General features: G+C 39.7%; 1 protein-coding gene across 4 annotated transcripts in view; it reads left to right on the forward strand.

Moving 5' to 3' along the window:
* LOC140718405 (MORN repeat-containing protein 1-like) overlaps nt 1-18,012 on the forward strand; it is a 253,380-nt gene that overhangs the window by 110,443 nt on the left and 124,925 nt on the right. For 3 of the 4 annotated variants that reach the window (XM_073032116.1, XM_073032114.1, XM_073032117.1), the window contains exon 11: nt 3,452-3,520. The exons of the other annotated variant lie outside the window; for it this stretch is intronic. In XM_073032116.1, coding sequence (XP_072888217.1) covers nt 3,452-3,520 — 69 coding nt within the window. The remainder of the gene's footprint in view (nt 1-3,451; nt 3,521-18,012) is intronic. 4 annotated transcript variants of the gene reach the window in all.

Raw genomic sequence — 18,012 nt, forward strand, 5'->3', positions numbered from 1 at the left:
AGCACCTTTGCTCCATTAAGCTTGCCTTTAAAGGAGTTTAAGTGTGTGCTGGAAATGGCCTGCCTGAGGGTTGTTAAAGGTCTGATCACCATTAACTTTGCTGCAAGTTCTCAACATAAAGTTCAAAGTAAATTTATTATCAAAGAACATATACCGGTATGTCACCATATACAGCTCTGAGTTTCAATTCCTTGCGGGCATATACAGTAAGTCCAAGAAACACAATAGAATCAATGAAAGCCCGCACCCAACAGAACAGACAAACAACCAATGTGCAAGACAACAAACTGTACAACTACAAAATAATATAAAAATATAATAATAATAAATAAGCAATAAATATCAAGAGTATGAGATAAAGAGTCCTTAAAAGTGAGTCTATAAGTTGTGGGAATAGTTCAGTAATGGGGCGAGTGAAGTTATCCCCTCTGGTTCAAGAGCCTGATGGTTGAGGGGTAATAACTGTTTTTGAACCTGGTGGTGTTGGATCTGAGGTTCCTGTACCTTCTTTATGATAGCAGCAGTGAGAAGAGAGCATGGCCTGGAAGGTAGGGTTCCTTGATGATGGATGCTCCTTTCCTGTAACAGCGGTCTATGTAAATGTGCTCAAAAATGGGGAGGTCTTTACCTGTGATGGACTGGCCAGTGCCCACTACTTTTTGTAGTATTTTCAGTGCAAGGGCATTAGTGTTTTTATACCAGGCCATGATACAACTGGTCAATATGCTCACCACCACACCTCTATAGAAGTTTGTCATAGTTTTAGATGTCAGGCCAAATCTTTGTTAACTTCTAGGGAAGTAGAGGCACTGCTCTCTTCGGAATGGCATTTTGCGCTGGACAGATCCACTGAAATTATAACTCTGAAGAATTCAAATTTGCTAACCTTCTCTACCTTTGATCCCCTGATGAGGACTGGCTCATTCATGAGCCTCTGATTTCCTCCTCCTGAAGTCAATAATCAGTTCCTTGGTCTTGCTTTAATTGAGTGAGAGGTTGCTGTTTTGTGGTACCAGTCAGCCAGATTTTCAATCTCCCTCTTAAATACTGACTTGTCACTACCTTTGCAAGCTCTCAGCAGAAAGACTGTATGCCATCTTGCTGGCTAAGTCTTCAATTAATGACCATCTGAACACTGTGTAAAAGCCATTGTTGAAGATTTCTGACATTATTTTAAGATGTCATGCTCACCTTTCACTCTTCATGTGCTGATTGATACAAGTTAGGATACTTTCTGGAATACTTTTGTCCTGGAAATTGTCTGAAGATGTCACTCAGAGAGTATGGCATTGTGCTACCTTATTGAACATGTTGTAACAACCAACAGGAGAAAGCTGGTGCTTGATGGCAACGCTAAACTAAAAATCTCCAACTTTTCTAATAATTGCATGGAATGTTTTAACTTTGTGTCTCCTATATTCAACAGATCTGCTAAGTTGCCTATATCCATTTGATGTATTTAGGCCCCTAATTAATTTCATATACTTAAGTTGTATTTCTATCAGCCTTCTCTGCTCTATGGAATTCAACCTCAGTGTATCTTATTGCTAAAAGTTGTCCAGCCTTCACAATACCCTGATAAATTTCCTGTGTGTTAATATACAGTTTCACAAAAAACAGCCTGTGTAAATATACAGTAGTGCTTAAATATAACTGTGAAAATGAGTAGTTACAGTGGAACACAGACACATTATTACTTAAACTGCAGACACACTCAGCCTTTAATCTCTTTCATCATGCTGAAAAAAGTATCCAAAGCACTGGTGCTCTTAACAAAAAGAAAAAAGAACTTAAAAATTACCAAGGATGTGACTGGTGAACCTATGGGCCTGAAAAATTTGAGCTTATCAAAAACTGTCTCAACAGATGTTCCATTCAGCAATCACACTCATGGTCTACAAACTGCTAAGGCCCAAAACTTTGGAATTTACTTCTAAAGTTTCTATCCGTTCCTACTGTCTGTTCTCTTTTAAAATATTCCTCAACAAATTAAATCAAGCTTTGACACAGAATATTGGAAATATGGCCAAGGCTTTTTGAAGACTTTTTTGGCCTCTTCTGTAGTTCCAAATTCTATAGTTCCTTGTGGTTTGTTATTGTAAATTGTGAGAATGAAAGTATTTGCATGGACTTTAGTAAATCAAAATAAGTAAGTTAAAGACATCAATTAAAATACTTAAGGAAGTCAAAAGTACATGTTCAGCATTTGTTCTCTATTATTACCAACATCAATTAAAGCATGTGGTGCTCTTTTGAACTTTTGAAAAGTTTTGCTAGGCACTAACATCCACAGCCTTTGGGACAGAGATTCAGATTTCCATTGTCCTTTGTGTGAAAAGCCATTTCCTGATTTCACTCCTGAAAAACCAGGCTCTAATTTTAAGATTATGTCCCATGTACTGAATGCTCTGAGCAGAGGAAATAGTTTCTCAGTATCTAGATTATTGGATCTCTTTATCATTTTAGACATCTCGATTAGATCAACTTTCAACCTTCCATGCTCAAGGAAATACAAGCCAGGTTTATGGATGCTGTCTTTCTAATTTAACCCTTTAAACCCTGGAGTCATTCTGGTTCTACACAGTCCCTTCTTTAAGGGCAGTATATCCTTCTTGAGGTTCATGAGTGTCAAATGGGTATCTGCCCAAGGTTTAGGGGAGCAGAACTGTATGCTCCACATACAGTCCAGTTCTCTTTAGGAAATAGACAATATTCCACATGCTTTTTTGATTACAAGCATTGTGCAATAACTTTACACCTGTACATGGACGGAGTTCCTTTTCTTCTACACAGCAAATTGTTTAGAAAATATTCTCGCCCTGATTTTCCCGATTGTGTGAAACTCCCTGAATTACTATTTTCACCTTAAAGAGCATCCTTGAATTCCACCTCTCTCCAGACAGCCTTTGATCTCTCTCTTCACTCTTTCCCTTGAGGATCAGTGCCTGTCCTCTTCCTCCACACACAAAATGCTGGAGGAACTCAGCAGGCCAGGCAACATTTATGGGAAAAAGTATAGTCGACATTTCAGGCAGAAATGTTGACCGTACACTTTTCCATAGATGCTGCCTGGCCTGCTGAGCTCCTCCAGCATTTTGTGTGTGTTGCTCAGATTTCCAGCATCTGCAGATTTTCTCTTGTTTGTGATTTGATCTCTTCCACCTTTGAGTTGGACTGGTTTACACCCTGTGCTAGAAACCAATTTAAAAGAAACTGTAAATTCTAATCAATAGATATTTGATTGGAAATATTATCAACAAGCTTTCCTCGTTTCTGCTTCATTCCTCCTCACATAAGCATGTCACTTCTGTTTATCCATACGAAGAATAAGTGGTTAATCTAAGTAAATCCATTTGATTTTGACAAATACAGGCCCTCAAACTGCTTGTGTAGAGTGCATGGCACTGACAGAAATGAAACCATTAAATGAAAGCTGTTTATTTCTCCCCAGGTACACCAGACCCCTCATATGACAATGAAGGTAAAGGGACAAAACATCAGGAGGAAGGAGCTCTCTACGGTAATTGCACCTCGTTATATCTTATTGGCAGAGCCCATGTCCTGCACCTGCTTTCTTTGTTATTTGGAGGCCTGGGGTCTTTTCTGCAAAATGGCCACACCCAGCCTGGGCAATGAGCCAGTTCTGTCTGCAGCAGGAGAATCTAATTATTTTTAGGAAGACAAGAAAAGTGCAGTAAACCTGATGGGCAGGACACTTTGTCATTAGTAAACTCTCCTTCATTCCTATCTTACAAAGGGCTTCAAAACCATAAGTATATGTAGTCCTCAAGGTATATACCAAGGAGCCTAACTATAAATGTATAAGTCTATATTCTCATTAATTTCCAGGTGTTTAATTGATTTTGATCTTCTGATTTAAAATATTTCAATCAACAGCACCTAGAAAACCACTTTCCCTACCCTTACAATATTCAAAAGGCAAAGTAGAAATAAAATTATTAGTAAAGCTGGTTAGGACCTCTCGCAGGACTTGTGGCCCAGACCCCTATTTCTTTCCAGAAATGCATTTAAATGTGTGTGAATCCTTGTGTATTCTTCACTGTAATGACTTTCCCTAATGATTTGCTCAGCAGATCTATTTGCTTTGGATTAGAAATTTCTCCCACCTTTCCTCTTTGTTTCCAACTTCCCACTTTGCCCAACATCAGCCAATAGAGCAGGGTCGGTTACAAAATCAGGTCTGTTCACATCAAACGATAGAAAGTTCTGGTGAAACGAACTGATTCTATCTGTTGCATGGCAGAAAGTTGTTCAGGCATTATCTGTGTCTGAATGATCTACTGTGAGATGCTCAATGCCAGGAGTTTAATAACCGTGAAAGAGTTAATATAGACGACACTTATAAGACACAAATACATGTCACACATCTGTGGTTTCAGTGTGGATAGAGATGGAGTATCCATGTGCACTGCTGTCCCTGGGGCAGTGCATGTTTCACAGCTTGTTGCTTTTCTATAGTTACTTGCCTCTCAACAGCTGGTGCCTCCCTTAGTCTCCATGTCTGCAATGTGGATGTGGAAGATTTCCATTGGTCGGGTCCTGTAGCTGTATGTGTGGTTGGATTAGAAGTACTCTCGGGCTATTTTTTTTATAGCAAAAGCACAAGTAAGCCTGTTCATGTCATCACATGACATCTATATACGTATGTCTTTCAAAAGGGTTTACTTGACAGTAGTCTTGAGAAAAAGTGGGGGAGCTTTAATCTGCCTCACCATCCCATCCCTCTCCAGCCAAGTGCAACCGCCTACAGTGGCAGTGGCTGAGTAAAGTATCCGTCAATGCAAGAATCGTATTAGGTCCCTGTCTGGTCTGAATGACACAATGCTACAGTGGGAATGTAGTGGCACTTCAAGAAAGAAGCCGCCTAGGAAGCTGCCAGTAACTCTTTTATTGATTAAGTAGATAGCATATTTTTGATGATTTATGAAAAATAATCTTTTGCCTCTTCCTGCCAGCCTTTTGTGTTGAAGATAAATAATATTACATTGTCAATAAGATTCTGCTGAAACCTCTCAGCTCTCACACTAATACAAAATGCTGCAATTTGCCAAATATGTTTAATTTGCTAGCACAGATTGAATGGCACGGGGCACAATGGTTTACAGATAGGCTATAGAACTAGGCAGGTTACACAGCACAAAACCTGGTATTAGTTGTGACAGAAATTGATAGCATTTCAACCCAATGTTTATCAGAACATAGAAGATTAACTGTACAGCTGAAATCCCTTTCTTTAATCCTATGCAGATCATATTTTATGTTGTCCTGTTTACAGTTCACCAAAGCACTGGGTTAGCTTGACATGTTCCAAACAGAGCCCTTACATAATCAGGTTGTTGGGCACGTTGTTCCGAAGGTGGGTGAAGGTACAAAAACAAGCTCTGGGTAGCTTCTTGTGCCTCTGCTCTCTGTTTGGATGTTTGGCTGTGATACTCATCATCGTGGCAGTGACAAGTGTTGCATCTAATCTCTTCAAGAAAAATCATTTAATCTTTCTATTAATTCTGTCCACCAGCATCAGCCCTACTGCCTCAATATATTTCTCTTTTTCCTCTTCTGCTTCTTAAAACTGAGACTTTTGGAGAAGGACTTCACCTGAAACTCGATTCTTATGTGAGTCTAAATTAAGCAGTGAAGAAAATTATAAAATTATAGAATTATTATGGAAGAGTTTGAGGCCATTCATCCAAAGTCAACACCAGTTTCTAGCGGAACAATCCATTAGCCCCAGTAAGAGAAGGGAAAAGAATTTTCTTTTATGTTTTATATTTCATGATCCTAATCCGCCTCAAAGCTTAATAAAGCTTTATACTATATTGTTGATGCATAGCCAATTTTATACTTTACGAAATACTGGGTCTTATTTCTGGATATTAAGTTTCCACAAATATCATTATGATAATATAATGATGTAAGTTTAAGGGGAAAGTAAAGGGAAGATCATCCCTGCTCTTCTTCAGAAAGGGGTAATGGGTCCTTTATCGTCCACCTGATAAGGCAACTTAGTTTAATATTTCATCCCCTTGACTGAGTAGAATTCCATCTCTACCACACTAGGGTGCCAGGGGGAATTTTGTGATCAGGTCCCTGTAATGGTTAACCAACCTATAACCTTGGAGGTAATATTTTTACAACAGAGACCAGATTGTTAGACTTGTTCATAATGATTAAGCGTGACCCCCATTCTCTCGGTGTGTGCTGGCATTCCTTAAACTGGATCATTAAATGATGACCAGGAGTTGAAGCCTTCATAACCCCTGCTGCATCTTCTCCCCACCCCCATATGTTTCAAAGGTTTCAAAGATACGTTTAATGTCAGAGAAATATACATCCTGAAATTCTTTTCCTTCGCAACCATTCACGAAAACAGAGGAGTGCCCCAAAGAATGAATGACAGTTAAATGCTAGAACCCCAAAGCCCCACCCTAGCTCCCCCTTCCCACGCGTAAGCGGCAACAAAGCCACGACCCCCCTCCCCACCAGCAAAAAAATCATCAGCACCCCCCACCGAGCACTCAAGCGTGCAGCAAAGTATCAATAAAGACACAGACTTGAAATACCCCAAAGAATACTTTTTCACCCAGTAATTTGACGTACCACAGGCTCTCTCTCTCTCTCTCCCGAATAAGGGAAAAAGAGGTGTCCCCATTTCACAGCAAGAGGGGAGACATAACAAACAACTCGCTGATTTACAATGTTTGAAGTCTGTTGCATCACTTTTTCTGTGCCCAAAGAACTCGGGTCTCTAGGCACACAGCCAGCAGCCAGCGTGCTGCTTACGGTCTTCCGTGTACTCCCACCACACACTAGGTGGCACTGACCTCGAGTCCGCCCACCTCCAGAGCCACAAAATCCGGAAACCCTGAAGCTGTGCAAGTCTTCTAGGCCGTGTCCTTGGTTTATTGAGAAGTGGCCAGTCATGAAACCCCGAGAGCGGGTCCCATTCCCGCAAAGAACCGAAGTCGGTGTGTGAACACTGAGTTCATAGAACACAGAACATGGAATAGTACAGCACAAGCCCTTTGGTCTACAATATTGTCCTGACCTACTCTAAGATCAATCTAGCCCTTCCGTCCACATAGCCCTCCATTTTTCTTACATCTCTGTGCCTACCCAAGAGCCTCTTAAGTGTCCCTAATATATCTGTCTCTACCACCACCCCCCATGGACTTGCCACTCTGTGTTAAACAACAACTACTTCTGACATTCCACCCCTTTTAATATGATTCCTCCAATCATATTAAAGGTAACAATTCCAGTTACACCTAGCCCCTTCCTGTTACAGTCATTCAACTTAACACTGAGCAGGGTTCCAGCCTAACACCTTCTGGTGTTCATTGTTCTGCTCTATTATGTATAACATGAAGCTTCTACCCATAATAGGTCCATCTGCATGATTCAACATGGTTCACAGTTGCACTGTTAACCAATTAATAGCCATAAGAAACATCTGCCTCTTTCTCATGTTTTATGTTCATTTTAATGGCATTTTCCATTGGAGAAATTATATTGCTTTAGAACTTGAGGCTGTATTTTTTTTTCTTTCTTTGCTTGGTCCACTATGTAGGTGTAGGCAGTTTTGCTGGAAACCATTGAAGTGCATCTGTGTACCATTTACTGGCTTGTTCAGGCTTTCCTTTAATTATTTCTTTGGCTTTGACTTCTTCAATATAGTCACAAACACCTTTAGTTTCACACCTTTTCCTGTCCATGTTTTGACTCTGGCCTTTCTCACCAGCACATCCCACAATCAAATGATATATATAGTCGTGAAGTGTACATTTTGTAAACCATGTGAGGTATTCTTAAAGCCAAATAGTTGGTAGCATACTGTAAATTCTACATGATTTATTGCCTGTACAGAGTTTTATTGACAGAAGTAAAAAAAATTTTCAAGGAGGGCTTTGGGGATTTTTTTCTTACGTTTCATTGGTTAAAACTGAAAAATCACACTTTATTTCCATAATGCTTACAAGAACAAACAGAGCAGGTGGAAGCAATAAAGAATAAAAAGAGAAAAATCATTTGATTAGTTTGACAGAATTATGAACAATGGGGAGTAATTGCACTATTAATGTAATAGAGAAACAAGGTCATGAATGTCAGCTCAGGTGGAGATTGAAGGAAAGCTTTTCTCTCATAATCATTCTTTATTTTAACAAAAAAGTTACAAACCATTCTAATGTATATCAGTAATTCTGCATCCACTCTATTATGATTATTATATATGTGTAGCATTCGATAGCAAATCTGATATCAAGGAGAATTGGGTAGATGGTGACTAGATTAAATAAAGCTATTATGGGACATTTATTTCAATATGTGTATGTGGAAAGAATGTAGTTTAGCATTTCCCTCATGGCCTGGAGTAGGAGTGTGTAACCTTCATTTCTGCACACTTTTCTACCTGACATCTATAGGCTGACATTTTCTGGTTAGAGCAGGTGGGAATTGGAATAGGAAACTCGATTGGTTTTACTTTGACAAATGCATGAAACTGTATTATTCTGTTTCAAACAGTGTAGAATCATGCACCGTATATTCCATCTTTACCTATTCAGTTATAGCCAGATCCTTTCAAATAATGGCTTCTTTTCTCAATCCTGAACTGCTCCCACAGAAACCCTCTCTTTTCCCCCAATCTAAGAGCTCCTCTTGGCAACGTCTTTTGCAGATGTTGGCTCACCTTTGCACATACACGCTGATGATTGTCATCTCCCCTTCACCTCTCTTGACTCCTCCAATAACTTCATGTTATCAGACTATTTGTTTAACTTCTGGGAATATATGAACTGCAGTCCCCTCCAGTAAAACATTGAGAAGACTGAGGCCATAGTTTTTTGGGCAAAGGTAAAACCAGTCAGCTAATTATCCAGTAATCCCTATAGTGCTGCCAAGGCACCCTATCAAGCCTGACTAAAAAGTTCTTCATGATGAAGTGTTAAGACCGACTACCTGATGCATTTAAAATTAGCCCAGTGGCCACTTTATTAGGTACACCTGTACACCTCATTCAAAGTAAATTTATAATTAAAGTACACATATGTCACCATATACAACCCTGAGATTCATTTTCTTGCAGACATTCACAGTCAATACAAGAAACACAATAGAACTGAAGAAAGACTGCATTCAACAGGACAGACAACCAATGTGCAAAAGACTGCAAACTGTGCAAATACAAAAATTAAAAATAAATAACAATAAGTATATAAATAAACACATAATAAATATTGAGACCATGAGATGAAGAGTCCTTGAAAGTAAGTGAATATATCCCTATAGTTCAAGTGCCTGATGGTTGAGGGTAATAACTGTTCCTGAACCTGGTGGTGTGAATCCTGAGGCTCCTGTACCTTTTTCCTGATGGTAACAGTGAGAAGACAGCATGGCCTTGGATAGCCATGATGACTAATGTTGCTTTACTGAGATGGTGCTCCATGTAGATCTGCTCAATGGTGGGGAGGGCTTTATCTGTGATGGACTGGACCATATCCACTACTTTTTGTTAGCTTTTCCATTCAAGGGCATTGATGTTTCCATACCAGGCTATGATGCAGCCAGTCAATATACTCTCCACCACACATCTATAAAAGTTTGCCATAGTTTTAAATATGATGCTTACTCTTTGCAAACTTTTAAGAAGGTAGAGGGGTATGGCCATGCTTTCATTGTAATACCACTTAAGTGCTGGACTCAGGACAGATCCACTGAAATGATAACAATGAGGATTTTAAAATTGCCAACCCCCTTCTCTGATTCTCCCTCCGGTTTCCTTTTCCTGAAGTTAATAATCAGCTCCTTACTCTTAATAATAATAATAATAAGAAGAAGAAGAACTGTATTGATCCTGGATGGGAAATTCTTTTGTTACAGCAGCCACATTTAAAAACACACTTAGCAGTATGCAGACTTAACTAATAATAGCACACAAAATAATAATATGCACAATGATGTATCAAAGTGCAATGATGTGCAATAATGTATGAAATAATAAAGCAAGGACTGTTGTACTATGATGTGTGTTCTGTCGCACAGAGATGAACTGTTGTATGTGCTTATTACATTTGGTAGGAAAGATTTCCTGTAATGATCCCTATGACAGCGGCGCTGAATGAGTCTGTTCAAAAGGTATTCTGCTGCTTATTCAGTAGGTCATGGAGAGGATGTGCCAGATTGTCCGTAATGGATAACAGTTTGTTTAGTGACCTCCTCTCCACCACTAACTCAAAAGAGTCCGGATTGCAGCCAAGGACAGATTCATCCTTTCTGATGAGTTTATTTAGTCTTGCTGACATTGGGTGAGAGGGTGTTGTTGTGACACCACTCAACCAGCTTTTCAATCTCTGGCCTATATGCTGATTCGTACCACCTTTGATTCAACCAATAACAATGGTGTCATCAGCAAACTAAATAAAGGTATTGGAGCTGTGCTTAGCCTCACAGTCATAAATATAAAGCTAATAGAGCAGGGATATTGCTGTTTGCCCACTCAGCCAGAATTTCAATCTGCAAATATCTAATTAGCTAATCATGTGGCAGCAACTCAATGCATAAAAGCATGCAGACATAGTCAAGAAGTTAAGTTGTTGTTTAGACCCAACATCAGATTGGGGAAGAAATGTGATAAAGTGGCTTTCATCATGCAATGATTGTTGGGGCCAGAAAGGATCTCAGAAACTGCTGATCTCCTGGGTTTTCATCTGCAACGCTCTCTAGAGCTTACAGAGAATGGTGCAAGAAAAAAACAAAAATCCAGTGAGTAGTAATTCTGTGGGCAAATATAAGAATCAGAATCACCGGCATATGTCATGAAATTTGTTAGCTTTACGGCAGCAGTACAATGAAATACATGATAAATGTAGAGAATAAAACTGAGTTGCATTAAGTATATATCTGTCTATTAAATACTTTAGTTAAAATAAGTAGTGCAAAGAAGTTAAAAAGTAGTGAGGTAGTGTTCATGGGTTCAGTATCCATTTAGAAATCGGATGGCAGAGGAGAAAAGGCTGTTCCTGAATCGCTGAGTGTGTGCCTTCAGGCTTTTGTGTCTCAGTCCCAAAGGTAACAGTGTGAAGAGGGCATGGCCTGGGTGGTGGGGATCCTTAATGATGGACTCTGCCTTCCTAAGGCACCACGCCTTGAAGGTGTCTTGGCTAATACCCATGATGGAGCTGACTAATTTTACAAGTTTCTGCAAATTTTGATCTTGTGCAGTAGAACCCTCCACAGCAGACGGTGATGCAGCCAGTCAGAATGCTCTCCTTCGTACATTTGTAGAAGTTTACAAGTGTTTTAGTTGACAAATCAAATCTCCTTAAATTCCAAATGAAATATAGCCACTGTCTTGCCTTTTTTATAGCTGCATCAATATGTTGCGTCCAGGTTAGGTCCTCGGAGATATTGACACCCAGGAACTTGAAATAGCTCACTCTCTCCACTTCTGATCCTTCAGTTCTTTGGTCTTGCTGATGTTGAATACAAGATTGTTGCTGTAACATCACTCAACTAACTTGTATATCTCGCTCATGTATGCCCTTTCATCACCATCTGAAATACTGCCAGTAACGGTTGTATTGTCAGCAAATTTATAGATGGCATTTGAGCTATGCCTAGCCTCGCAGTCATGGGTGTAGAGAGAGTAGAACAGTGGGCTAAGCACACATCCCTGTGGGGTGTCAGCGAGGCGGAGATTTTTTTTCCAATCCGCACAGACTGTTATCTTACAGTTAGGAAGTCATGGATCCAGTTGCAGAGAGAGGTACAGAGGCCCAGGTTCTGCAGCTTTTCATCAGGACTATAGGAATGATGGTGTTAAGTGCTGAGCTATATAGTCAATGAACAGCCATGTTAATGAGAGAGGTCTGAGGAGAATGGCCAAACTGGTTCAAGCTGACAGGAAGGCGACAATAACTCAAATAACCATGCGTTACAACGATGATGTACAGAAGAGCCTCTCTGAATGCACAAGATGTTGAATCTTGAAGTCGATGGGTTACAGAGGCAGAAGACTGCGAACATACATTCAGTGGCCAGTTTATTAGGTACAGGAGGCATCTAATAAAGTTGCCACTGAGTGTAGGTGTGGAGAATGCTTGGGGTTGGCAGAACAGCACTGCAAACTAGAAAGCCTGGTTAGTGCCTGTTCTTTGTCAGTACCCATTAGTTAATCTGAACTGCCAAATGACTCATTAGCAGATATTTTACAAAAAAAAAATAAAATCTGCACAGATCACATTGTGCTTATCTACAGTTGCTTGTTTTGTCCACCTTTCCCAGAAGGGAGAAGTTAGACTGACATGTTCCAGACAGTAATTCTAGAATTAGATTGAATATCAGGCTGCCCTTGTGTGTGTAACAAAGTGGGAAAATAATGTTGGTTCTGGGTATTTTTCCTGGGCTCCAGGCTTTTTCCAGCTCTATGTTTCCAAGGTTTTTATTTCTTTCTCTAGTTGCCATGACACATTTTTTTCATACAATATAGTTAACACAGAATTTTTAAAATAAATTTTGTTTATATTTTATTTTAGCAGAGACTGTTGTATTTATGCTGGCTGCTTTAATTCTACCCATCTCAGTGTAGTGTTTTAACACAATTAGTTTCTATTGGTGAAATTTTGGTTGTTAACTGTACTTTTGCATTGTTTTCTGCTGTGACTAAACCACAGCTGTAGAACATTACCACCCAAGTAGAAAATCACCAATTAAACCAATAATTAAGGGGCGGAATAGAGTAAAATAAGCCCAGTAGCTATTTGACGTCACTGTATTTGTGCACATAACATGTGTCATTAACCCTTAAACCTCGAAGAATGCCAGGAAATTTTTCAGTCTTCCTTCAAGCTACTTTTTCTGTTCAAGTATCAAAACAGACACTAATATTGTGAGCTATACCCAATATATGATTATCATTATCACGTAAGCACCAATATTTCAGATAGTGTGATACTCTCTCGTCTCCATCTTGTTGGAGTTGAGATCTCCTAGCAACACACCAGGAAGCTGAACTTCCGAGCTTCAGAACAGTATCACATAGTTAAAGGGTTGCCTCTACTGGTCATGCTCTCGGCCTAAGATGACAATATCTACCTTTGGCCGGAGAATCTGCAGGTAGATATCATCATCTTAGGCCGAGAGCATGACTATTTACAAATGAGATGAGAAGACATTTCTTCATTCAGAGGGCTGTGGATATTTGGAATTCTTGACCCCAGTACATTTTTAGGCACTGAGGGGATCATGAGATGTAGATTAGCAGAGAATGTCTGAAAATTTTTATTGTTTATTCCTGCTCAACCTTTGTTAAATAATGTCATATACAGGTTCATCCCAACCTTTGATGGGACTTTATGTAAAAATAAATCAATTACCTTAGCAGTGTCATAGTTGGCGTAATCCTTTCCCAATGGATAACAGCAATCTTGCCATTTAAAGAAGGGTTTACCACCCTCTTTTCTTTTACAAATAGTATTTAGATACAAATCCTCCACATTATTCTTTGTATCATATTGCAGTAATGTGCTGATCCATTAACTCTTGATTCTTGCTGATGCAGTACCCCCTTGAGTGTATCTTAATCTCATATGAGTAGTAAGCTCTGAATCCCAATGCATGTGATAGTTTCTCTGCAGAATGCAGTTAGAATTGTCTATATCATTATGGACAACTCACCTGTAATAGGGAGAGGAGAGGGATCGTCATGAAGGCAAAGGTTGTAGAGAATTTAATATTATGGAACAGGCAGCTGTGGCTGCAGTAAGGATTTGAAACATATCTTTCTGGTGTCAGGTCAATAATGTCACTGAACAACTACAGAATGTTCTGAGTTGTGAGGGAAGCTATGATCTATATGGTGTCATTGACATACTGTAGCTAGAAAGAGGGATTGGGTTCAGAAAAAAGATTAGGAAGTGAGTATTACATGTGCCATGCATTAATAAATATGGATCCAGGAAGATAGTGCAGATTGAATGAGTGGGGGAAAATACAGCACTCCTCAGAAGATTCCAAGGATTTGGACTAGTTGTGGGAAAAGAGAAGCCTGTATGAAATGGATAGGTTAATAGAGCCAGGATCAGTAACATCACATGGTGCTAGGAGGTAGGTGAAAGAGAATAGAGAGATTGTAATTAGGCAATGGAGGAGGGTTATAAGAAGAAACAAGGTGCACAAAAGACACAGAGAGCTTTGAAAGGATGGATAGCATTAAAGCATGAACTAGTAGAGCATTAGTTAGAATAAGAGTTACCATAATTTAGCATTACATGTACATAATAAATGTGACAAATAACTTTGGTTATCTGTAAGCTCAAATGCTCACAAGAGAAAATGGTCTTGTGACATTAAAGAAGACTTGGCTCAAAAGAGGGACGTTGGTTACGAAATATTGCAGGAAGCGAGGTGTTTGGGAAAGAATAAAGAAAGATGGTATTGATAATGGAGGATAACAATGCTGGATACAGAGGATATTCCTTATGAGTCAAGAGTTCAATCTTTGGGTTAAGTCACAGCAGAGGTGCCATTACACTATGATGAGTATATTGTCGGCCACCAACTAATATGTGTGAAGGAAAACATTTGCAGGGCAATTATAGATAAGTGTAAGAACAACTGAGAAAGAAATTAGGGATATTTCAAGTATCTTAATATAACCTAGTTTAATAAGAGTTAAAAGGACAATGAAGAAGGATGGATTCCTAATGGAAGCAAACATGAAAATCCACTAGAAATATCAAAGAACCAAGAGTTAAACAAGATTACATAACTGAAGTAAATTAGTAAAAGCACTGTACTGGGGAGGTTGGTGAGACTGATAAATCACAAGGGCCCAATGATGTACAAAAGTGACAGTGCATACATTGATCATAATTTTTCAGAATTCCATAGGTCCTGGAATGGTCCCTGCAGACGGAATGGCAGAAAATGTGACCCCACTATTGAAGAAAGGAGGGAGAGAAAAACAGGGAACTAACCAAAATGTTAATTACTCATTTTCTTCCACAGATGCTGCCCGAACCCCTAAGTCCCTCCAGCATCCACAATCTATTGTGTCTCCAACTACTGACCTGTTAGCTTAGTTTCAGTAGTAAGGAAAGTACTGAAGTCTACAATTAAGGATGTAGTAATGGAACAACTGGAAGAGTATAATAAGATTGAACAAAGTCAGCATGGATTTCTGAGAGGAATATTATATTTCACTAATTTATTGGAGTTATTTGAGAACATCACTAATGCAATGGACAAGAGAGATCAATGGATGTAACTTCTTTAGATTTTTAAAAGGTCCTACCAAGGAGGTAGGACTTTAAGGTCAGTGCACATGGAACCAGGGCTAATGTACTGGCATGGACTGAGAATTAGTTACCAGGCAGTGAGCAGAAGTAAATCACAAACACAAGAAAGACTGCAGATGCTGGAAATCCAAAGCAACACACAAAACACTAGAGGAATACAGCAGGTCAGGCAGCATCTAAGGAAAAGAGATTTTGAGCGGACATGAACATGCTAAGTATGTGAGCAAAGCCAAAGCAGCTAGAATATAGGGCAGAGTAATGAGAGGTCATCCATTTAGGTTCAAAAACAGAAGGTGAAATAATGGGAAATGTTAATGTTCAATGGATTTGGATGTACTTGCCTACAAATCAATCAAAGCTAGCATGCAGATGCAGCAAGCAGTTATGAAGGCAAATATGTTGACCTTCATTGCAAGAGAATTTGACTATTCATACAATGGACAATAGACAGTAAGTGCAGGAGTATGCCATTCGGCCCTTCTAGCCAGCACCGCCATTTACTGTGATCATGTCTGATCATACACAATCAGTACCCCGTTCCTGCCCTCTCCCCATACCCCTTGGCCCAGCTATCTATAAGAGCTCTATCTAACTCTCTCTTGAAAGCATCCAGAGACTTGGCCTCCAACTGCCTTCTGGGGTAGAGCATTCCACATATCCACCACTCTCTGGGTGAAAAAGTTTTTCCGCATCTTTGTTCTAAATGGCCTACCCCTTATTCTTAAACTGTGGCCTCTCGTTCTGGAGTCACCCATCAGCGGGAACATGCTTCCTGCCTCCAGCATGTCCAATCCCTTAATAATCTTATATGTTGCAATTAGATCCCCTCTCATCCTTCTAAATTCCAGTGTATACAAGCCCAGTCGCTCCAATCTTTCAACATATGACAGTCCTACCATTCCGGGAATTAACCTTGTGAACCTACACTGCACTCCCTCAATAGCAAGAATGTCCTTCCTCAAATTTGGAGACCAAAACTGCACACAATACTCCAGGTGCGGTCTCACCAGGGCCCTGTACAGCAGCAGCAGGACCTCTTTACTCCTATACTCAATTCCTCTTGTTATAAAGGCCAGCATGCCATTAGCTTTCTTCACTGCCTGCTGTACCTGCATGCTTGCTTTCATTGACTGATGTACAAGAACACCTAGATCTCGTTGTACTTCTCCCTTTCCTAACTTGACTCCATTTAGATAGTAACCTGCCTTCCTGTTCTTGCCACCAAAGTGGATAACCTCACATTTATCCACATTAAACTGCATCTGCCATACATTCGCCCACTCACCTAGCCTGTCCAAGTCACCCTGCATTCTCATAACATCCTCCTGACATTTCACACTGCCACCCAGCTTTGTGTCATCCGCAAATTTGCTAATGTTACTTTTAATCCCTTCACCTAAATCATTAATGTATATTGTAAACAGCTGCGGTCCCAGCACCAAACCTTGCGGTACCCCACTGGTCACAGCCTGCCATTCCGAAAGGGACCCGTTAATCGCTACTCTTTGTTTCCTGTCAGCCAGCCAATTTTCAATCCATGTCAGTACTCTGCCCCCAATACCATGTGCCTAATTTTGCCCACTAATCTCCTATGTGGGACTTTATCAAAAGCTTTCTGGAAGTCCAGGTGCACTACATCCACTGGCTCTCCCTTGTCCATTTTCATAGTTACATCCTCAAAAAACTCCAGAAGATTAGTCAGGCATGATTTTCCCTTCGTAAATCCATGCTGACTCAGACTGATTCTTCTACTGCTATCCAAATGTGTCATAATTTCCTCTTTTATAATTGACTCCAGCATCTTTCCCACCACTGATGTCAGGCTAACCGGCCTATAATACAGTTTTACAATGATAATATAGTGCCTTGGTGAGATCGCATCTGGAATTTAGAGTACAGTTTTGATTTCCTTATCCAAAACATACGTAAATTTATTTGGCAGAGAGGAATGCAGTAAAGATTCACTAGATTGGTTCCTTGTTTCTTTACTCAGAGGATGGTACATCTTTGGAATCTTCTATCCTGGGGCACTGTAGAGTCATTTTCATTCAAAGCAAAGATGCATGAATCACAAGATATTAAGAAGAACAAGGATATAAAATCAGCCCCATAATCTTGATGAAAGATGAATGTCCTACTCTGCCTGTGAGAAAATAGTTCAGGTGCAGTCTAGGCATGTTCTCACAAGGAGTATAGGTCCACATGACCTAAGCCAGAAGCACCAGATAAAGCATATAAAATTATGCATATGAAGTGAGTGTTTGACAGTGGAAAATACAAGTAAGATCTATGCTGCATATTGAAAGATTAGAGAGGAAGTGAAAAAGGAAATAAAAGGGTCAAGCAGAGAGCATGTGTGTGGATTCACTGCAAACATAAATAGAATCCAAAAGTCTTTTGGCACATAAATAGTAAATAAATAGCAAGAAGAAGGGTGGGGCTGCTTAGAAACCAAAGAGGAGATGTATGTGCAAGTTTATTATTGTCATGGGCCTACATATACAGGGTATAATGCCATGAAATTTAGCTTTTTGCAGCAGTAGCACAATACATTGTAAAACGAAGATAAGCATAAGTTAAAGTAAACTTTTGATGCTCTCCATTGGTCGGGGTTGACCATGGGTATTTGTGCCAGCTATCTACATGATACACAAACTAGGGCAGTATGCGATGGAGAGCAAGCTATTGCCCATGTCGT

This window comes from Hemitrygon akajei, chromosome 29, assembly GCF_048418815.1.
Source record: "Hemitrygon akajei chromosome 29, sHemAka1.3, whole genome shotgun sequence".
NCBI classification, from domain to species: Eukaryota; Metazoa; Chordata; class Chondrichthyes; order Myliobatiformes; family Dasyatidae; genus Hemitrygon; species Hemitrygon akajei.